We start from the raw sequence: 23,450 nt of genomic DNA, 5'->3' as shown, positions 1-23,450 counted from the left end.
AGGGCTGATAGATCTGTTGAGAAAAGAAAGAATTAAACTGAGTTGGCCTTTACACACAGTAATGCTTTCAACATGACCTTATGATGTAAGGTGCTTATTTACCTTCTTTGCTGCTTCCGCTAACAGAAGAGTCTTCCCTGTGCACGGTCCTCCATATATGATAAGAGGGTTAATGTGTCCTGTTTTTCTAGGCAAAACATATTTGTGAACGATGTTTAATGCCTCACATCTATATTCATAAAAAGTGGAGTATGTTTTACATAGTGATGAGTGTTGAAGGACTTCATCGTACAGCATGTCTGTCTCCGTGTCAAAGTTCTGCTGCACTGTAGCTTGGATTATATCAATCATGTCTTCATAGAACTGTTTACCAAGTCCTTCAATGTAATGGCTCTCCACTTCTTGGGAGTAACCCAGTTTCATGTCACAGTGGGTGACAGATGTGTATACTCTCAGATTGGATGATGCGACAATGGTAGGAATGAATTCATCCCTGAGCTTGATCAGTTTCTCAAGGGCTTCAGGATCTCGTAGAAACTTCCCAGCTTTATGTACCACGTCCATGTATTTTCCCATCTCTGGAATTTTAACGAAACGCTCAATGTTGGCAATTTTCCGGATGTAGCAAACACACTTCTTTAGAAAAGCTGGTGTTTGTTTACCCAAGGCAAAATCAAGTTCATCTTCAATAGCTGGGGATGAAAAGAGAACACAGAGTCTCTGTCAACTTTTCTTTATAAACAGTTCAAGAACATATCCTACCCCCTACAGGCAGACTCGATTGCATTTGTTCTCTGTAAAAATCCCCCCAAAAAACAGAGTATTTGTTGGGTGCTTTTGTATGGGTTTTAGTCTCAAGCAAGCACAACAAACCTTTTTGTCCCCTTTAATTATATGAGAAATGCCAACAGAAATATATTTTCATGTTTGTGGAAAGGTTGACAGAAAAGACAATACATAGAAATTGTTAGTGTGAACTTTACCAGAGGAAAGATATCTCTTTGCTTGGCTGTGTTTCATTTTTCCTTTCTCATACAGCAATTTCACAGCAGTCTTAAAAATGTTCTTAATCTCTTCTGATATATCTTGCCATTTGTTCTCATTCATCGAATTTGAAGAAGATTCCATCTTTTAAAAATATCCATAGTTAAAAAGTAGGTGTAATACATACATATGCAATTTCAGAAAGTAGAAGTCTAATATTCAAGGCCAAAAATAACATGGTAAGAGAGAAACACATAGACTAACAAACATAAATAAAAGTTAAACATTTTATACTGCAGATGATCATATTGTATTCCACTTAAGAATATGAAGAATTAGATCCTTGAAGTATTTTCTAAATCCCTAGTGTAAGCAGTTAATGCAGTATTTTTCAAGAATAAGGACAATAATACCTTTATAGAAAGAGGGGTTTGAGAACCAAGACTGAAATAATGATAATAAAGCAGCAGCAATACTGCTAAAATTATGGCTCCTTTAATGAGAAGAAATAATTATAATAATATAAACTCGAATCTCAAAACTGAAAATGAGGTTCCTGGCACCTGTAATTAAGTGCCTCTATTAGCTACCATATTTTAAAAATACAGGATTATACGTGACATTACATTCAATCATTCAGAGCTATATTAACACTAACCTTAACTATCATCAGAGAGGAACTCTAATATAAATTCACTAATCCTTTCAGATTGTATTTTGCAAACGCCATGCTGGTGCTTCCTCTAAAGCAGTCAGGTTTTATTTACTACTGCTGAAATATTTCAGGGGTCTCCAGTTTTCTTGGAGTGTGGCATCTCCATGATAAACTCCCTAGCAACTTTTTCTCGACAGAGCCGAGTATCTTTTATTACTTTCTATAAGTTTATGAGATGTAACTCTGTGTTACACCTTTAAGTTATGTTACATCTATGTTACAGCTTTAAGTTATGACCATCTCTTTTAAGTTGAATTATGAATATTAAGTCATGAACATCTTTTTATTTAGTCCCATGTTAGTCAGTAATTTCAGGAAAAGTACAAAGATTTAAGAATAAAAACCCCCAATAATATAATATGCACTAAAAATGAAGTGAAAACTCTTTTAGGTACTTCATTTTTTGTACATTAAAATATGTCCTTAGGTATATACTCAATGTGTAGGAGGGTAGAACTGAGCCCTGAGAAATAGATACAGTTTTTATCATCATCAATTAAAGACAAAGACCTGCTTTAAAAATGATAATTAACAGTGTTGAAAAATCTTATGTTATAATACAGTTAATGAGTTAAACTGACTCAGGACAGTGTAAAGCACTTGTTTGACTGTTAGAATTTTCTTCTATTGGGATAGAAGGGAAAACATCTATTTCCTTTGCAAGTCCTGTTCATCAAAATTTAGCAAATGCACAGTAAAAAGAAGAGTTCTCCATGTTACAACATCAGGGAAGGGAAATCTGTACAACTGTCCCACTAGCCATAACAGCTCACAGTTGCCCCAAGTTCACTTGCTCTAGCTATCAGAGGAGGATATGCAGGAGTTGTGTTCCTTGGTGTTTTGCAGCTGCTCCTTCTCCATGCACAGGACAGGAGCACCACAGCAGCAGTTGTTCAGGTATGGACAGGGCTGTAGAACCTAATTCAAAGACAACAGCAAGTGCCTGGCCTTGGGGACTGCCTGCCACTGTAACGGATAGTGAAAAATTTTGTGAGCAGGTGACTATGACTTACCGTATTCTGGCAGTTCTTCAGCATTTCTGATTTTGGCCTGAGGTAATATGCTGGCGGCACTGCGTTCTCATCCCTGCAGTACCACTCTTCTAAAATCCTTGTCTCTAGCTTGGCCTCTACAGCAGCATCCAGGATCATTTCAAATTCTGCTGACTCAACTTCGCCTGGTATTCGGATGTTCCCATACTTCTCTCCCAATAGACCCTATGTAGTTACAGAAATGTAGGGATTAAATTTTTCTTTTCCATTATGCAAAAAGCATCCTTGGGATCTGAATTTCCCAAAAGTAAGTCTGGTAGTAGTGTAATGACTTTGAAATTACTAGGAAGGGAAACAGATAATGTGTGACAGGAATCACTATTAAGGGTACCATATTAAGCTGTATTTTACCATGATGACTTAGAAAATTTCAAGTAGATGTACTGTCTCTCATAGTACTAACTAGTAGTAAAAATACAAAGGAATTCAAAAGAAATAATTAAAAAAATACCATATATACTTAGCACAACATTGACTCATGTATTATTGAGTTCTGTTAGTCACAGGTTGAGATTATCCTCACATGCAAAAGCAAATTGACATTGTGGCTTATGCCAGCAAGGATCAGTGTTGCAAAATCACAATCTGCTTTGCTTCTATTCTTCTTGTCTTTGCCCCAGTAGCTGTCCACTGAATGAACAGTGGGGCAAGGAAGAAGCAACTATTGAGTAGAAATTGATCAAACCAAATTTTAGTACCTCTGCATAAAAGTAAAGGTTTGTGGAAGTCAGTTCTTAAACTGTGGCACAGGAGACATTTCCCTTAAAAAAAATGAGGGTTAAAATACTGGTTGTGGTGCTCTAAATACACTCTTTTAAAAAAATATTTTCGTAGTTTACCATCTGTCAATATTTTGTAAAAATATGATTGTAATGTCCTACAACTTCATAGAAAATAGTGTTAGAGGAAATGACAGCATTTTTTTGCAATTTTTTCAAATTTGTGACCATCAGATCAATTCTGCATTAAATACTTAGTCCACAGAAGTCAGTGAGAATTCTTACTTAATTTAAAATGTGATTTTTAAAAATTCTTTCTTCATTTTAAATGTATTCAGCAAAGATCTTGTGTTAATGAGGGGTACTTAATCTGGAGAGGAACCAATAGTAACAGAATCTTGATTTGAATCAGAAAGATCTCTTAGTAAAGTAATGCTAATGCAAATATAGTAGTGCCCTAAAAATGTAAATGAGCATGTTTGTAAATAATATCTAAATATTCATTATTTTTAAACCACTCATCATAATTAGAAGTGTTTTAAACTCTTCCAGTGGAAGAACATCCTGAAAATCAGTAGCTGATGGTGATGAAGCCTGCTTCACTGATTATAAAAGCAGGAAGCAGTGGGACACTTTGCTGAACCCAGCTATGCTGGCACACAGCACTCCAGTGGCTCACCATGCCAGATGCTGCAGCCCCAGAGCAGTGCACCAACACTTCCTTATCCTTCCAGGGAAAGCCAGCTAGCCCAGACCACGCCTGACATTGTAAACTAACCCAGCTGGGTTTTGCCTGGAGCAGACTAGGGAGAACCCATGAACTACCATGCTGGCTCTGATGGCAAGCAGCTGGAACCCTCCACAGAGGAGCACCGACAAAGAGCTGGTGGTCAGGAACAAGTCAGTGTCTGCCCACTGCTCAGGAGAAGCCAAGGAATGTTGGAATTGTGATACAGTTTCAGACAAGTCACAGCATCCAAGTCCTTCAAGAAGCTTCTCCAATAGAGAGGCTTCAGGGGAAAGTTGTGTTTGCCTGGCTGGCCATTCAGATCCCACCATAGCTCCATTCAGGGCACACATCAAGCAGTCATGAGAATGGAATGAATGTGTTCAGCAACTGGAATTGTATAATTAATTAAATAAAATGATCCAGTATCTCTATAATCTAAATTCATTTTTGATTTGTGATCATTCCAGCTAGTAGCTCCCCTCAGAGAAGGCTATGTTGCTTCACATAATGAGATAGCTGGGGAAAATTTTGAAGCTTTTACTGTTCTGATCTATTCATAGAGCCCTGTAATTTTGGAATTCTGAAGCTGCAGAGGTTAAACAAAATACAGCATTATTTTCCTTCTTCATTCAAGTGAGGTTAATAACTTATATCATGCTGAATTGGAAAGCTTCTTCACATTCAGGTTGACATAGAAATTTCATAAATTTCTCTCAGAGGAGCTTTTACCTTGTACAGAAATTATTACTTAGAATTCATTAGGCTCCACTTTTTCCGAATGTAAGTCCAGTGGATTCAATAGACAGTTCCCTCAGCAAAGATCAATAACTGGGCCCTTCATTAACAATACTAAAATGTCAACATTATTATGTCTGATTTTAATGTACTGCATTTAATCAACTAAATTTGTTTTGGAATTATTCTATGTACTTTTCTGCTTCTCTGGTACAGGTTATGCTGTTCTCTCTTCACTGTACTATAGCTGAATAATAACTAGTTTTACTTGAAAATGAAAAGACAAGACCTTTTTTATACATCTCATCTGTCATTTCAAAAGACATTATGTAAATAATTTTGTACTGGGGATTATCCTCCTGACTACTTGAGCAAAACACAATACAAAAGAACTTTGACATGATCCAGCAAACCCTAAATACACTGCTGAGCAGGTGTATAATTTAGAGAAGGGTCATCCCAGGCACTGCACTGCAGCTGTGTTCCTGTTAGAACTCTAACAGAAGTTACCTGAGGTTCTGGTGTTAATACCTGACTCAGTGTAATAATTTCAATAATATTCTGGTAGAAAATTTTATGAGCTAGAAAACTCTTAATGGAGTCACTCCTGAGCTTTCTCGTAACTTCAGACTAGCCTCAACCTACAGTCCAGTTTTACTGGCCCTTTAATGGAGGCATGAAACGAAACTCTTTGTTTTACTGGAGAGTACAAAAGTGACTACCACCAGTTTTCTGAAGGACTGTGGTATGACAGCCCAGGCTGGGAGCAGGAGGCACTCTGAGTAGCAGCTGTTTTCTACTGAGAAACTAATGCTCAAATGCTGGGTTACGCCACATAAACACACCAGGCTCCTGGGGAGCAGCTCTTCACCCAAATGCATCTTCCTCTAGATGCACTCCATGTTTTCTATTAGCAGTGGCACTAGTAGATTAAAAAAATGACTAAGGGGTATAAACAGACTGTATGCATTTGTTGGAATTATAATCCAGTATTTGTTTCCAAGGCTGCATGACAGCCTTAGGATGAGTGCATTTGCAGGCACAGGGTGTGAAAACTACATCTTCCCATGTTAAAAGGGAGGCCTGGAAGTACCTCCTTCCCTTCAGTCTTTTGGTGTCATTCTGGTTAAACTCCTATCTATTAGGGTACCACAAAACCACTTAGACCTTAGAGGCCTCAATGAGAAGCTCTGAACTGCACTTTTCCTTCAGGAGCTTCAGTGCCTGAACTGCGTCTGTGTCAGAGGCTTGCAGCAGCCTCTGGAAATATCTGCCCCATCTCCATTTCCCTATACATTCTAGTAAATGCAAATTCCTTCTTAGAAAAATAAAGACAAACGAAAAATGAACAGGATTGAAAGCAAACACAATTTCTCACATCTTCATGTTGTTTCATACTTAGTCTGTAAACAAAGATTACCACTACTTCAGATCTTTTTGAAATATATTATAGTATTCAACAATAAGAACCCAAAACTTAAATCTGTGATAACAACATTTATTATTATTATTATTATTATTATTATTATTATTATTATTATTATTAATTATTTTTAAAGGGAACAGTAATGTGTTCACTATCAATGGACAGTTTTATATGCAGGCTTGTGAACCAAGATCTCCCACCTGATGAGTCATTTTCCTCTAACAGTAAAACAACAAATTAAAAACTCATTAGATTGCAGGTGCCTAAGACAAGTAGGCTGACAAACATATAAAAGCCTCAGCAACCATTTGTGCCTAATGAACGTTTACAGAATTAACACAGAGCAACCTCAGCAGTGGCCTTGTTAGCTTTCACAGAATCACAGAATGGGTTAGGCTGGGAGGACCTCAAAGATGATCTACTTCCAAGTCCCCAACCTTGGGCAGGGACACCTTCCAACAGACAAGGCTGCTCAGAGCCACATCCATTGTCGTTTCCATCAGGAATGCTTTGTGGAGCCTGAGGCTGAAATCTCTATTAAATGAAGGTTAAAAAACGAATGTCTGTACAATAGGAAGTATTTTTCATTCTAATATTCTTGGTGTGGAAAGATATTAAAATTATAGGCGCAGTCACAATAATGACCAAAAGGAGGACAAAAGAAGTTTTAGATTTGATTTTTGAGATATGAGGTATTCACATGGCATGTTGTATGATTAGTTCAGACATCATCACTAAAATATTCATTAATTCTGGTGCCATACATTATCTTAAAGCAGAAAAAGCTGAAATCTTATATATATTTAATTTTAGCTAAGGTATTTGGTGGTAATTTTAATAAAAAACAGCTGTCAAATAACAGCAAATTATATTAATTACTGATTGGTTTAATTAGTATTTTTTTATGAAATTATATATTGACATCTGCAAAAAAAGCCATTTGAGAAGTCAGATTTGTAATGTCTTATGGAGTGGTTTCAGGTACTTGCCAACTTAAGAGCAAAATTAATATAAGCTTAGACTAAGATCACTTACTCAAAGTAGAACAGCTCCATTAGGAGAATGAGTATCTCACATTATTGAACAGGTGCTCAATGTTTCACACTGTGGGCTGAAAACTAGAGGGATTTACGTGCTTTTAAAACACTGTGGGATATTAAGTTCACCTGTTGTTAGGGGTTGGGAAAGGCTGGTCTTACTGATGTCCCAGAGGTGTCCTTCTACCATTTCCAGGAGAGCTGTGGATTGCAGTCTGGACCATGCCATGCCTCAGCAGGAGGCCTTGCAAAGAAATCTTTGTGTAGTGTAGCTTGTGGGCAACTACCTGAAGCAAAGCACGAAATAACAAAGCACACTCATGGCACAGAAGCCCAGTTTCAAAACCTCCCCTGAAGGGGAAGAAGGGTAAGTCTGTGGTCACCAGTGTAAGCCCCACTCATCAGGCCTCAGAGCATGAATGATGGGGCACAGTCACACGTCAAAGGCCCTGCTACTGCAGCTCCTTTCTGTGCAAGCAATCTCACAGCATTGTATAAGCAACTAAATATTAACTGCAACAGAAACATGAATGTTATCTTTCCACAGTTTGAATGGCTGACAAGGGCTATGAAGTCTTCTAGATTCCTCTCTCCCCTATGGTCACTTACTATGCATTGTCTTCTGTTTATCTTGGGGTTAGAGACCTAACTCCCTGCACCCTCAGCCTTTGCTTCTAGGCTTCCTCCCTTTTGTAGTAAAATCTCTTTCTTATGAAATAAAATCTTTTTTTGTCCTTAAAGCAATACCTTTCAGTCAAATAGCCATTTTTTCTCAGATGAGTAAGTTTTTTTTTCTCTACTGCTTACTGGGACGTTCACACATGTGTTAGTTGATAAAATGTATGCTACTATGTAGTGGATCAATACTTCTTTAGACAAAAGAGACACACAAAGAAAAAAAGTAAGTGAAATATTGGCATTTATATTTAGCACCAGGCTTAAAAGACCTCAGATTTAATCCAAATATTTTTTCTAAAAATCATACTTACTGTAATCAGATTCCAATACCCTTCAATTTCTTTCAGTTGCTATATTTGTATGTATGGAGACAGAATCACTTCAGCATCACTACAAGAAATGCTCCATTGTTTTCAAATCTTACTTTTTACATGCATGCTGGCTGCATTCTATGTCTTGTCTTTCATATTGAATTTGGAGGTGGTAAGACAGCACATTTGCATGAGCAAACCTCCCTAGGAAGCCATTCAAGTTAAGGAAGGCACAAAGAATTGTAACATGTCAGCGTGTTTACCCTCCTTGTCTGCAGAAATGTGGGCTTAACTGATATAACCAAATATACAGTAAACCACATCTTGAAAATCTGAAACAATGGTCAGGATACCAGTTTTAAGGGCCATTTAACATCCCATCCTAAGAAATTTAGTACAACTACAGCTTTTTCTGGTTTCTTGCAAGTATATGATAACTCTGTTCTAACAGTATCCTGTAGAAATCACTTATGTGATATAAAATGTGCAGGTCCAGCCAGACATATTTTTGGGGAAAAAAAAGAAAATTAAAATAACAGGATTAGCTGGGTCCTAGCTTGCCAGTCCTTGAAACCAAGAATTTTCTAACAAAAAACAATCAAAAAAGAATGTTCTATTTTCTTTTTTTTTATAACTTAAGGGAATAATAGCAAACTTAATTCAAATGCAAAGCAGAAATACTAATAGCTGAACAACAGTGAATCATCAGATCTAAAGTCAGAAAAGTATACTTACTTCAATGTATCTCAATGGAATATACATAATAATTGCTTGTTAGGGCAAACTCCAAGCTGTTGTACCAGAAACTGAAACCAAGGTGAAGAAAGCTGTAATACTATGCTTAAACTAAGCCAAGTTTTAGGAAGCTGGAGTAGCTGATGCCCAGGAGATGTCCTTAAAATAACTGCCTCTACTCCTTTGTATTGTACTTCTAGCTGCAATGAGATACAGTGTAAAGACCTCATGATAGAAACACAGGGAGAATGTCCTTAAAATAAATAAATACATTTGATGGCTTTTCTTGCCTATCAAAGGAGAAAAGTTATGTTGCACTGGTATTAAGTCTCCCAAAAATGCTACCACTAGAAATTAAAAATATGAAAAAACCCGTGCTTTCTGGTATGGCAAGCATATTTCTTTCTCTATCAGGATTTTTTCATAGAGCAGCACAGAGGACAGAAAGAGAAAACAATTTATATTTCTGCTCCTTGTTTTCCTATGTGGAATGTGTTTGGAGATTTTTACCTGGGGTGATTGCCCAGCCTGATGGCCAATCAGATCCACCTGTGTCTGGACTCTCGTGAACAGGGGCACCAGCTGTGAGTTAGTTAGATATGGCAGTTAGAACATGTAGGTATGTAGTTTGAGTATCTTCCTTTATATGGTATATTAGTGTATTATAGTATAGTTATAATAAAGAAATCATTCAGCCTTCTGAACTGGAGTTGGACATTATCATTTCTTCCCACTGGGTTTGCCTGCATTTTACAATATTCTGGGATGTACAGGTCAAAGTGTCTTTTAGAGAAACATTTTTTTTCTCTGCCAAGAGCTGTAAGGCAGTAGAGCTTATCAGACAGGACATTAAAGCTGCTGCAGATCTCTTAAATCTTCTTTCTACTTTTACTACATCTCAGTATGGAAACTTGTAAGTTGCTGATAGTTTTGCCACTGACTCAGACTGCCTATCCATGAAATGAGGATAATGATTGCAAAATAAGCCTTTTATTTTGAGTATTTCTATTTTGATATGCAAAGGATGTGTATTTATGTATCAGCATTGTTGGAACTGTTATTTTACACTGTTTGTCCTTTTTAGTTTTTCAGGGAAAAATAATACCATAGGCAGTATCAAACATTTTCATTTGCTTTTTCTCTATAGGTTGAAACTGTGAATAAACAGAGTTAATTTAGAACTTCAGCTGACTGTAGAAAACACAAGAAATACAATTTTTAATTGAAGTTGCTGAAGCGAATAGGAAACTGAAGGCATAATAAAGGCACACAAATGTACTGAGAATTGTTTTTCCACCTGCCCAGACATATATTTATGTTCCCTGGCTTGAGAAATATTGCAGTATGTTGTTTCATAGAACCATGCCCTAATTTCTGTCTTCCCTTTTTCCCTGGAGGTGCTGCAGGAGTGCCCTGGGGGGACTACATGAGTTTCAGAAACTCGAGAGAGGTCTTGGTTTCAGTTTCATGAAAAACAAAAAGGACTCTTGAACTACTTGTAAGAAAACTGACTGCAGTTGGGACTGGAAGGATGAGGTGCAAGTGCTGAAGTGTTTTGCTTTGAGTACAGTCCCTGACATAAAACGTGTAGAAAAGAAGAAAATGATGGTGAAGTTTCTTGATGCTTGACCTGTCTTTCAGAAAATTAAAGACAGCAGCAAAACCTGACCATAAATGAGACAATTCCATCAACTCTGAACTTCATCCACAGTGTGGTATTTTTAAATCTCAAAGCTTTTCCCTAGTGGTAGAGATGAAATAAGGATGAGTAATTTCTCAGGACATAGTATGTAGGAGCTACCAGTCTATCATACAGAGTGAACATGCTTCCTCAGAAGAAATTCATGGCCTACTTCCTTGATATAGTTTGCTTCATCAGAACTCTCTCCTGGCTGAGAAAGTATCAATGGTCTTCCTCCATAATCTCCTTGTCTTCTGCAGGATCATGCAATATAAAATTAGTTCATTTTGTTGCCTTTTCCTTCATTGCTTATTATTGCTGGGTCTTTGATCAGCCTGAGCACAGATGCAGGGGAGAAAATCAGTCAGAAAGGTTATAATTAGGGAAGAGGTCAGCGAATAAAGACAGCATAGAGGAAGAACTGGAGATTTTGCCTACCTCTGCCTAAAGATGTGAGGTGTTCACTTACTCTGATTCTCCTTCAAACAAATGTGTTATTCTCATTTTGCTCTACTTTTGAAATTGCATGGGAGATTTCTTGACAGGTGTGTGTATCTTTCCTTTCACATAAAGCTCAGGACCTTGCAGGTAATTCCTACTGCAGTCCAGATTTCTGTCAATTCTCTGACAGGTCCTGCAACTCTTGACAAGAGTGGAACTGCGTAGAAAAATAAATCAAACGGGTTAGGTTTACTAAAAGACTGTAGCACACAGCCTAGACTGAAGTCAATAACCTTCTCTGTGGAAATCACTGCCCTTCTTACAGAGAATGAGGAATGCACCTTTGTTGGAAACAGCGAGGAGATCAATATTGTCTTTTAGAGGAAAGCATGGTGGTGTAACCTTCCCTGCTTTGTAAAATAATCACAACACTCATCCAAGTCAGAAAGAATTGTGATTTGAAACCCTGTCTTGCATCTCACAGGTGAAGAGTGGCTAACGGGGAAAAGCTTCTCCTACCACTGCTGCTTAATGTGCCTTCCTGAGTACCCAGGCCATGATACCCAGGTATCGTGGAGTCAGGAAGGAGGAAGATACTCTGAGCCTATCAATGTGGTCAGTTGGGAGGATGGGAGGACAGGGCACTGGTTTCTGGACACCAAACCCTGGGGTCAAAAGCTGGCACTCCTCTGCATTCTTACCACCCTCTTTGGTATACTTTGTATGCAAGAAGAGACCGTATCTTTATTTTCTGTGAAATATGCTCTTTCTTTAATTTATCAGAAAGGCAGCTTAGTTTCTGCATTCCCATTTTGGGATGGTATTTATGTGTTAAATGGTGAGGCAAAGAGCTTAGATCAAGCTAAAAATGAAATAGTGCCTTTCTATTGGTATATCTTCATGACTTTTCTAGCACTAATTTTTACATAGTAGGTTATTTGATTTCCAATTAATGGTAAACATACAAACACTGAATGTTAAGTACTGGCTGCAGGTAACAGGTCAGATCATTAGCCAAAAGTTTAAAAAATTCTGCAGCAGATGTCCATGGAAATGAAAAAAACACAGCAAAAAATATATATATGCCACTCAGCTGAATGAAAACACTGTCTTACCTGTGCCATGGAATCGTTTGACTGAGAGGCAGAGGATACAGTCTGCCAAAGCACGTGGCCAGGTGATGAACTGTGTTTCCAGCCATCAGTAGCACTGGCATACTAAAGTGTTTTAAAACAGTTTCAAGCATTAAAGAAATTTCTATAATATGCAAAAGAGCTAACAAGAAAAGAATATGTAATTTACTCACAATAATTTCAGTCTCCTTAGTTTTCTACACAAATGTTCTATGCTTCATTTTTTGAAGGCGGAATAAAATTAAAAGTTACTCTGACGTTCTCCAGTTATGAAAGAAGCTTATTACACTGCATTTTAACAGGACACAAGCTCCAAAAAAGCACCTTGCACTGAATGTGAATATTTTAAGAGAGTAGAGGCAATAAGTTAAGGATGCATAACAGTATCATTATGAAGAATACTGATACTTTTTCTTATTTTACTTAGTATTTTTCTTTGCGTCTTACCTTGAAGAAAGAGGGATCCTGTGAAATTATACAAGCTGATTATTAAAAAAATAAATAAATAAAAAAGAAAGAAAAAAAAAGACTGCTACTGCTAGCTGGATTTAACACTAATCAGACTGAAAAGTGAACTAGTTATTTTTTTGTATTTTCTGAGTCTGTTGTTGGAGAACCAAAGAATTTCAGAACTGGATGTCCATATATGAGAAAAGGGAAGGCATTTATGCTAGGTGCTAGCAGCACTATTAATATCTCTCTTTGAACTTAGCAGCTGCCTGCCAAATATTGTAAATTATGCAGTTTCTTTACACAGAAATAGCATTGCAAGGTTTAGAATCCCCTCCATCTCTCTCATTTTTGCAGAAAACTAATGATGGATTTTTGACCTACAGATTCATTTGCAGGACAGACCATTACATTTAACTGATTACAGTACTACCTCAGAAGATGGTTTGGTAAAGTTCTTGAGGGTCATGAGAAAATAAATTGCATAAATCTCATGCAGCCTATTTCTTCCTCTACACATTACATAGAATGATGGAAATATGACTTCATGTTAATCTTATTCTCGCTAATATGGTCATTCATATTAAATATAACACTTAACCTTTCTGGAACGCAGCACTAGAAATTGTATTTATGTCAAGAAAAAGAAGTACAGTGGCTTAGCAGAAAATAAGTACAGTCTTCTGACTGGAAATGCGAGTTATTTTTAGACTACATAAAAACCCATGCAGTTTCTGTATTACATGGAAAAGCTGTCTGATCAATCCTGTACCTGTTTCCAATGGGCTAAGTATAAGAAACAGGCAAGTATTTAAGATCTAGAGAATCAGAGATGATTCACAGGAAAATATATTCCCATCCCTAAAGCAGATGAAGGAATTCACGCACAATAGCTTAATCATGTAATATCCCCTTTGCTTGATTTCACTTTCCATGTAAATGTGTTGTTCAGAGCCAAACTACAGGGAAAAGGATAGACATCCTTTGCCTTTTAGTCTGGAGGCTGTGAAAGAAGACCAAAGTTTTCTGGGGGGAATATTGCATATTTTGTCTTTAAAATTGATCACTTTGTCTGTTTTGAAGGGTTTCAAAATATACAAAGCTCTGCTTTGATATTGACAGAAGAATCTTTCCTCTTGGGCAAGTCCATCTAAAACAGGATTAATATCGGCAGATATTAATCAGATATTACTCCAGATCAATGCCAAGAAGTCCTATGGAGCCATTCCTGATATGACCCCAAATCCACTCATATTAGAAGGAGTTTTTATTTGGATAGCTTTTAAATCAGATGCAGAATGAGAAGAAAAGTAATAATTTGGTATTTCTTTCTTGGAATTTACTTTACTGGAAGATGTGGACTGTTCTGCTATGTCTGGCTCCATGTATTTCACTTCATCCTCTTAAAAACAAATATATAAAAATAAATAGAGCTGCGTCCCTGGGGAAAATTAAATATGAAATGCCCAAGCACTGATAACTTCTGTTGAATTCCCCAAAAGCACTGGGTAGTTAGCGTTCCCCCTGAACTGGATGTTTTAGTATAGACACATTTGACTTACTTTTGCCTCCCTAATTTAAAGCATGTGGTGATTTTCCCAGGAAAGAAAAAGCAAAATATAACTCAGGCATTCCAGACCCCTGTGTGTATTTAGTTTTCACATTAGGAATAAACCTTAAAGTAACATCAGAACTGAAACTGGAGTTGAAGGGATCCAGCAGAGCAGGAGTAATGTAATTTGGAATTTTCTCTGAGCTGGAATGCACTCAAAATTAATTACCAACCATTTGTACTAAGCAGAGAGACTGCAGCAATATACTTCATGGAACAATTAAAGCATGCATTATACTGAAGAACACAAAGACACAAACAGTAGAAACATTCCACTCCATAATTTCATACCATACTTCCTCTTCAATTTCAGTGTGATTAAAGGACACATCAAATATTGTAAATTGCTAATATTCTTTTAAAATCCTACTGGAATTCCAAATTTATATTGCTAGGATCTTTAGGTCTGTGGAAGCTGAAAGAATGTTATGCTTCCCTAGGAACTGTTCAGGAAGGGATTCATGTGTTGCGCCTGAATTCAGGCCCGCCAGTGGCTTCCTCCTGCCCTTGCCCTGGACTGAAAGTGCAGACAAGAGCTTTTATACATTCCCAGTAGGTGTGTGGAAAGAGGAGCTTCAGAAATACTCTGTGCGTACCTCAGCAGACCAGTGAATACACAAGGCATGATGCAAGAGCTCCGGTTACATTTATTTAAATGTGACAACTATTGAGGACAAAGTGACACCCAATTCAAAATGTTTGGTGGTTCTCATATCTCTAAGTGGTCATCTGTTGTCCATCAGCAGACAAGGAAGAGAACTGGTTATGGATACCATTAATAGGTTCAGATTAAGAGCAAGCTGCTGGTAATTTGAGAGGGCTAATGTAAATTCCAGTTGCTGTTCACAGTAGGTTAAGAATATTTTTAATATTCTTTGGCCCAGATGTTTTAAATGATACTTGGAGATAACCTTTAAGGTTTGTACAATCCCAGGCATTAACTGAGCCAACCTTTACAGGTAACAGACTGACATTTAATTTCCATTTCTCTTTTTCACTTTGCAATCTTTCAGGACATAGTCATGCAAGGATAGCAGTGAAGAACACCTATGTGTTATAATTTGCAAGATGCAGGTAAATGTAAAGATTCCAGTGATGCACTAAATCCATTCTTTCCTTGGTATTGTTGTGCAATGTAGAGTATAAGCAGTTCACAATTTAATAAATATACTGCATTTCAGTCTTCCCATGTAGATTCCAAAGACAAGATATCTGCATAAAATTTGTATGAAAACTATTTTTCCCTCATAAATGAGTCTTTATAAATTATTCTGTAGATCAAAAATAGCATGGTATGTATTTACCTACAGTAAAGCTATGAGTATTTAAATGATTTAAATTATAATATAATAGGCGCTGATTTTAAACAGCAGGAAAAAAAAACCAAACAAAAACCATAACTAACAAATAACCCCAGCCTAACCAATGTCCAAACAACTTCCCTCTCCCTTACCTGAATCAAGTATTAATAGAGGTCAGGCAGTAGTTAAGAGAAGAACTATACATTCCCAAATCAGTGTTCACAGGAAATTAATTTTGCATTTTTTCCAGAACTGTCCCCTCATTGTGATTATGATTATGTGTTAATTTTGAGTATGTTGTTTCATATTTGAAGAAAAGCTTGGGACTTCCAATTTATTCACTGTACTAATTCAACAACTCAATTTCATTTTCTCACCATTCAATATTACAATGCAGGCAAAAATTCCCATAAAAACTTTCTAAAATCAGTATATATCGAGTAGCTAATTCTAAATAGTTCCATTTAATACCAGATCTGTGTCTCAATTCAAAAAGTGGTAATTGATAACTACAAAAAACCAAAACCCAAACCAACAAAAAAAGCTTCAAAAACCACAAAAAACCCTCACTAGCGGAAAAGAAGTGGCACATTTTATAGAACTTTCTCAAGAAACAGCAAATTGCCCAAAGCCTGCAGTGCCAAAGTCAATTTTTCATTATGTTACTATAAATTAAAAATAATTATGCTTGTTGGAGTAGAATCATCTTCAATTTTTGTTGTAAATGAAATAAACCCCATCTCACTTTGGTACAGCAGAATGAAAAATAAATGTGCATAAACATATTTCTGTGGTCTTGCTAGTCTAGTCACTGGGAGAGTTGCTACTTTGGCCCATATTTGGAAAACCTGAAATAAATATTGAAGTCACTGGCTCACTGCAACCTCTTTGCTAACTGTTTAATTCTTTTAAAAATTCTGACTCAGCTGGATTTCTTTAGTAACAATATCAGGCAGGCAGTTCTTAAAAGCTTCAAGACTCTGAACTGCTAAAATATGCAGCAATAGTACGTGACAAGGTTTCCTTCACTATCAGAGATTTTACAAATCCATGTCTAAGGACACTGGGTGTTGCTACATGAAAAGCTCCATGCCTTTCTGTTCCAACTCTGATTTTTTCATCAAAGGGAAGATAGAAAGTAGAAAAATAAACCCAGAAAACTAAATATAGTCACACAAGATGAAAGCTACCGAAACTCTCTAGAGATCTGGGCCAGTGTGTGCTTGTGAAAAACAGTGTCATGACAGCATCAAACCCAGCCACACTCTGTACTCCAGATGCTGGGTTCTTATGGTAAAACCTTTGTTCTCTGGGGCTCCAAAGCTAAATAAGGAAGTGAAGCAAACAGGTGAATGAATAAGAGCCAGAGAGATGACAATATAATAGGCACTATTATATTGGTTGTATATATAATGGTTGTAAGGGTGTGCTAGAAGTACAGAATGACACATGTTCCTTGTATGATCTTTGGCATGCAGAGGCAGGTCCTCCAGCCTTCACAGCAGGCAGTGTTCTGTATCCCTTCCATCCCACCGGATTCTGTGGTTTCAGTTCACAAAATCTTTAACATTCTTCACTTACAATATATTCAAAGACTTGCAGTTTTTTCTCCGTCTTATTATGACAAGACTAAAAATTTAAGTTGACTTAGCTACATTTAGTTACAAAGGAGAAAAACTTTGTATCTTTTGTAAAGTATTTTTTTGGCAAATATATTATAGAGAAGAAAATTTGGGATAGTGAAGGTCTGGATTGTTTTGCATTGAAGTCTAGCAAGTGACCATGGAGAGAACAATCAGCTGCACATCAGTATATCAGAGGTGACCTTATCACTCTCTACAACTCCCTGAAAGGTGGCTGTAATCAGGTGGGGGTTGGTCTCTTTCTCCAGGCAACAACTGACAGAATCAGAGGACAGAGTCTCATGCTGCATCAAGGGAAATATAAGTTGGATATCAGGAAAAAGTTTTTTACAGAAAGGGTGATAAAGTACTGGAATTGTCTGCCCAGGGAAGTGGTGGCATCACCATCCCTGGATGTGTTTAAACAGACTGGATGTGGCACTCAGTGCCATGGTTTAGTTGAGGTGTTAGGGCTGGGTTGGACTCAATGATCTTAAAGGTCTCTTCCAACATAGTAATTCTGTGGTATCACAGGCTCAGAGCCTCCTCAGGTTGTTACTGACCTCCAGTCTTATCACTCTCTAATGCCTGGCATACTAAATTGTCCTGGGTTTATGACACTAAAAAGCAAATGTTGATTAGAGCAGATAGCTCTTTGCTGCTGCTTTTTTTTAAAAGTTTTTCTAGGCCAGCTGATAATGCATGTATGTGTGAGAAGTACAAGAATTAATTAACTGTGGACTCCTTAAACAAGTTGTCAATAATTCTGTTGTGATAGTAGTACAGTCATACCCATCTTGCTATGAGGACTGATCACTAAAGATCCTTCTTTTCTCTCCACTGAGTAATCCTTATTAATCTACAGAGCTGCCTAAGGAAATATTTGCATAGCAAATGCACAGCAATGAGCATAAAGTATTTTAGAAAGAAGAAAATCACATATTTGTTACTAAATCATGCAGGTTAGGATAGATAACATTATATTTTTCTTGTAAAGTAAAACATTTTTATACCCACAACAAAACATGGACCTGCAGAACTTTTCAAGCAATCTTCAAGCAGCTTCATGCGAGTCTTCTGCAGCTCAGGACTGTCCCATTCATCTGCTTCAACACCCCAGTATAAGTCTATGACCTGGAAAACAGTACGCAACAGTCACTCATCGTATGCTCTTTCTATCAATCAAATTGAAAATGAGCTTTGCCAACATCCTGTGCACTAAGCTTTGCTCTTCAGTGCACTAAAAAGCAATGAATTCTACATCCAGTCCTTACACAGACTGACAGGGTTTCCTCATACAAATGAGAATTCCAGCCTCTTATTTTGCCTTCCAGATAGTCCCTCCTGGGACAGTCTCTCATTTCATAGTCATATAGAGATTAGCATGACAAGATCTTGATTTGATGCAGTCTTTTATCTGCTACTAGATTGCATATAATGGGTAGGTAAGAATGATGACAAAAGAATTGAAAAAAATCCCGGCTCCATGAAAATTAATGGGAATCTCACTGTGGATCACAGTCAAGACAACGACTTGACATCCTGTGTCACTTGTATCCACAGGATATAAACTCATCCTGTGCACATGGCTCAAAAGAAAGAATAGCAATGGTTTTACATTATCATACTTCCTTTGTTAGCTGATCTTTGTACTTTGGAAGCAGAGATTGTAGAGATATGCAGTGGCAGAGAGCTTGCTGTCCAGGCTTTCATATTTAGCTACAGACTCAGTTTTATGACATTAATTAGTTATAAACAAGCTCCTAGAAGAAACAATTCATGTGGTACTTATTTGAACAAATTAAGTGATGACCCGTGATTTCATTTTAATTAAAGGGCTGAATTCTTACAGTGGGAAATCAAATTTAAAAAGACAGTGATCATATGTATGAATTACTTTTGGAACAATACTCATGGTACAGGCATGGTACTCTCTCATTTACTACTGATTCTTAACATCTTGTACGTAACTTTAACAAAAAAAAGTCTTAAGTGGATAGGTAAAAAAAAAATCAAAATATGTTAATACATGACTATATTACAAAATTACAGTTTATTTTAATATTCCTTGTTCTTTGGAACCACTCTGCAAGAAACAGAATCATAAAATTAGCTGTTGTCCAAACAGATTATAAAATCAGCCTGAAGATTTAATATTAGAACTAATAATGAGTTGATGTGAAACAAAATTTCAGCAGTTTACACCTGGTTAATCTTCTTGGGAAATTTATCCTACCAATACCAAGATTCAAGACCAAATCCTAGAGCTATTTATGCCAATGTATAATTGCACTACCAATAGTTTCATTGATAACTTCTGCCTTAAAAATTTGTGATGCATATCAGCGTTTGCTGCAGCAGGCACATTGTTACTAAACATGACAGGTGGTGTCCTGTGTGACTCATGATGAGTGGAAAAACCCAGGTATGGAATGCATTGAGTGTAAATAAAGATACTTAGTGTATTTTCTTGGCAGCCTAAGTGTAGCTTAGAAACACTGCCAAGAAAACACACTCAATATCTTTACTTTTTACAGAAACTGTTGAAAAATTTTGCAGGAACATGCATTTCCTGCTCTACAAAACTGAATTTCAAATAACCTTCCTATTTCCCTTACTTGCACAGATTTCTTTTCCGTCCTTTCTTTTCAGTCTCGTTAGGAAAAAAGTGTTCCCTTCTTCCTCTCTACTTTCTGTTATTTATTAGTACAACTTTATTATCAAACTTCACATTGTATTCATCTGTCTGATTACTTGCATGATGTATGATAAAACTTAAATATTCTCATTATAAAATCCTTCAGATACCATTCTTAGCATACAGTAAAAAATGTTTTAATTACTTGTTGAATGAATTTATTGTGCTGCTGAGGTTCTTCTGAAATGTGAAAGCAATTTCTATTTTAATTAACTGTTCAGAAATCACATTAATTCTGAAAATGAGAAGAAGAAACTCCCTGGAGTACCAGATAATTACAGGGGCTCTGTGACTGTTTGTTATTTTATGGGGTAACATAAAATAGTTTTGGTGTTTTGGTGCATGGTATCTTAACATGATACAATTTGGTCCTGCAAAAACAAATATTTTACCAAACAAGCCCCTGAAGACAACAAAAATTTCAAAGTAAGGTCTCATCAATTGATCATTATGCTAACTAAAATAAATAGGATTCACAAAATTAAAGATATGGAACAAAGGGACAATTATATCTGATATTGAAGCATGTGTTTACTTCTACTTGGAAAAATTGTGTGACACTCACTCAAACTTTCAGCAAGGCTGCCAAGGTCATATGACAACTTGTGCCCTCTGCAAGAGTTCCTTACCCACAGTGGACTGACACTGCTCTAGTTCAATTCCACACTGGACACCTAACAAGAGACTTTTCATTCATTATTCAGTGTTTCCTTTTGCTTACTTTAGCTTTTGTCCTACCAATCCTACAGTTTCACAGATTTTGCTTTGGAGACATTTTTTTATCACTTTCAAGAGCTTAAAAAAGGAACTAAAAATTCCATTAATGTAAAACTCTATTTTCCTTTCTACCATATGTATCCTCTTGAAAATTATTTGAAACAGTTAATTGTTTTGAAGAAGTGTATGTTGCTAATTAGCTATGTTTGGTTAGCCTCCCCAGATTTTCAATTACAGCTACTTCCTTTAACCTCTCCACCCTCTCCTGTAAAAGTACTGTATTTCAGGTCAAAACCACCATAAGCTCTTGAAGTCTTTCACTCAGCTTACTTGCCTTCTTAGCCAGTAAGTGCTTCTTTTTCTGACATAGTTTCTGATACAATGAAAAAAAAGGCCATCAAGCTAATGAATCCATAGTGTAATTGAAGATAGTCAGTTCTGCTTCCATTCATATGGTGATTATGCTCCGTAACAGCTCCCACCAGGCCAGTGACAGATCTCATGCTTTGCAACACCTGAAACAGTTTTGAGTGCTGCCAGGTGACTCAGTGAAGCTTGCAGTAATGCATGCACTCAAATGCTTTTCAATTGGGTCATGATTTAATAGGTAAACGGTGTCCTGAACAGTGCATTTGTGGTAGCTACGTGCTCATTGTTTGGTGAGTAGAAGATTACATATCAGGATGAAAAGTTATGTGCTCTGCTCTGTACAGAGAAATATAAATTTACCCCTGTATCTGAAAATTATGTAATACTTTAAGACTGCACTAGAAACTGTAGTCTTGATTTTGCAGAAATTTAGTGTATCAGGATTGGAATAAGAAAAAAAAAGAAAGGTCTTACTAAAGTCTACCTCAGAGTCTCTTTCAGAAGGCTTTGGTACTTTTCCTTGGTTATTTTTGTATATCTTCCTACTTGCTTCCCCAGAAATGCAATTGCTTTCTGGCAGTTTTCTGAACTGTGCCAGTAGAGCTGTCTTTCAGACCTCATATCACATAAAGATGCTGGTGTTGAAACTATATAATAAAATAATTTGCCTCCATGAATATAAACTAAAGTTAACTGTTCCTCCCCTAGAGATTACATTACAATCTGTCTTAAGAAAGATATGTGTCCTTTCACAAAGAATTAAATGGATTATGATCTACTTGGAAGAGACATTTCCTTCATCAAGAAGTCTCCACAAAGAGAACAGAAAAAAGGGGTTGATATTTTTGATGAATATCACATGGTATTAATACAAGAAAAATATTATTTAAATATCTTTTGCTATTCTTTTCATGTACTGCTGCAGCTGGGACTTCCCAATCAGCTGATGAGCTAGGACCTTCAGATGAAATTCTTTTATAGCCATAATCAAAATCACTGGAATTTACCACCATGCAGATTCAGCAACTCCACTGTGACTAAGGGAATTAAAACCAAATATCATAATTTAAGAACTTGTTATTTTGATTAAAAACCAGCTGCATGTGCATCAAGAATAATACACTGGGAGGAACAGGATGTTGCATAAAAGGCATTAGCTGTTTCCAAGCTACACTCCTGTTTCCAAGCTACACTCTGGAGAGATTAATTTTTGGGGTCACTAAGTATGCAAGGAAAACTTGTGGATGCAGAGCCAGAATTTTTGGAAAACTGAACATTTTTACAACATCACAAGCTGTATTTGTTTCTCTTAGCAGAGAAATGGTTCCAGGCCTGCTGACATATAAGGGACTGTGAATTAGGAAATACCTGATTTAAAGTACCGGTGACTTTTAACAGTGATGCCAAACACACCTGTTTTAAATCAAATACAACTCTTTTTATTACCAACTGGTTCTTGCCAAAGATGTGTATGAGTCTATGTCTCTCATAGAAAGAGAGGAAAACATACTTACTGAAGCAATAGGAATGCTATGGTTGACATTAAAGAAAGCAAATTCCATAGTATATAATCACAGTAAAAAGGCACCATTTTCAATTCATTTTGGTAATCAGTTTTGGCATTCACCTGCTTAAATTATTTTTCACATTACAGTATAACTTAAATATGTTTTCTATAAACAGCACAGTAATGCAGATGTAACATTATTTCTTCTTATATACTCTGATTATCTAAAACAGAGGTGGTGCTTTTTCATTTATGCAGAATTTACCTCAAATCTGCTTGTAATATAATTTAAGAACATCAAAAACTGACAGAGCTAGGCCTGTTTAGCCTGGAGAAGATATAAATGAGAGGGGATTTTATCCAAGCACACAAATAACCTAAAGGTGGATGTCAAGAGGAAGTAACCAGGCCCTTCTTGGTAGTGTCAAGCAATAGGACAAGAGGCAATGGGCAGAAACTGGTGCACAGCAAGTTCCACCTAAATATGAGGAAGAACTTCTTTACTGTGGGGGTGACAGTGCACAGGGACAGACTGGCCAGAGAGGGTGTGGAGTCCTCTTCTCTGGAGATACTCAAAACCTGTTTGCATGCAACCCTTACAACTTGCTCCAGGTGAACCTGCTTTAGCAGGGGGAACGGACTAGATGACCTTCAGTGGTCCCTTCCAACCTCAACAATTTTGTGTGTGATTCTGTGAAACAAAGTTTTTGTAATTTTCTATTTCAACAATGATATTTAAAAATGTTATCTGTTCTAAACAGAGTTAAGTTCAAGATAAAGAAATACAGGACTAAAGA

The 23,450-nt window shown here is 36.8% G+C and overlaps 1 protein-coding gene across 5 annotated transcripts in view; it reads right to left on the bottom strand.

Moving 5' to 3' along the window:
• NWD2 (NACHT and WD repeat domain containing 2) overlaps positions 1 to 23,450 on the bottom strand; it is a 51,636-nt gene that overhangs the window by 7,011 nt on the left and 21,175 nt on the right. For 2 of the 5 annotated variants that reach the window (XM_021533148.3, XM_085578569.1), the window contains exons 3-6: positions 18,380 to 18,496; positions 2,713 to 2,916; positions 984 to 1,128; positions 103 to 692 (exon numbers count right to left, since the gene is read on the bottom strand). In XM_021533148.3, coding sequence (XP_021388823.1) covers positions 103 to 692; positions 984 to 1,128; positions 2,713 to 2,916; positions 18,380 to 18,496 — 1,056 coding nt within the window. Of the gene's footprint in view, positions 1 to 102; positions 693 to 983; positions 1,129 to 2,712; positions 2,917 to 18,375; positions 21,591 to 23,450 lie in introns of those variants that run through there. The other 3 variants (XM_021533149.3, XM_021533150.3, XM_085578570.1) reach the window with 3 other exon arrangements.

The sequence above is a fragment of the Lonchura striata genome, chromosome 4 (genome assembly GCF_050655825.1).
Source record: "Lonchura striata isolate lonStrDom1 chromosome 4, ASM5065582v1, whole genome shotgun sequence".
NCBI classification, from domain to species: domain Eukaryota; kingdom Metazoa; phylum Chordata; class Aves; order Passeriformes; family Estrildidae; genus Lonchura; species Lonchura striata.
Note: the sequence above shows the minus strand (reverse complement) of the source record. Positions and strands in the feature narration are given on the sequence as shown.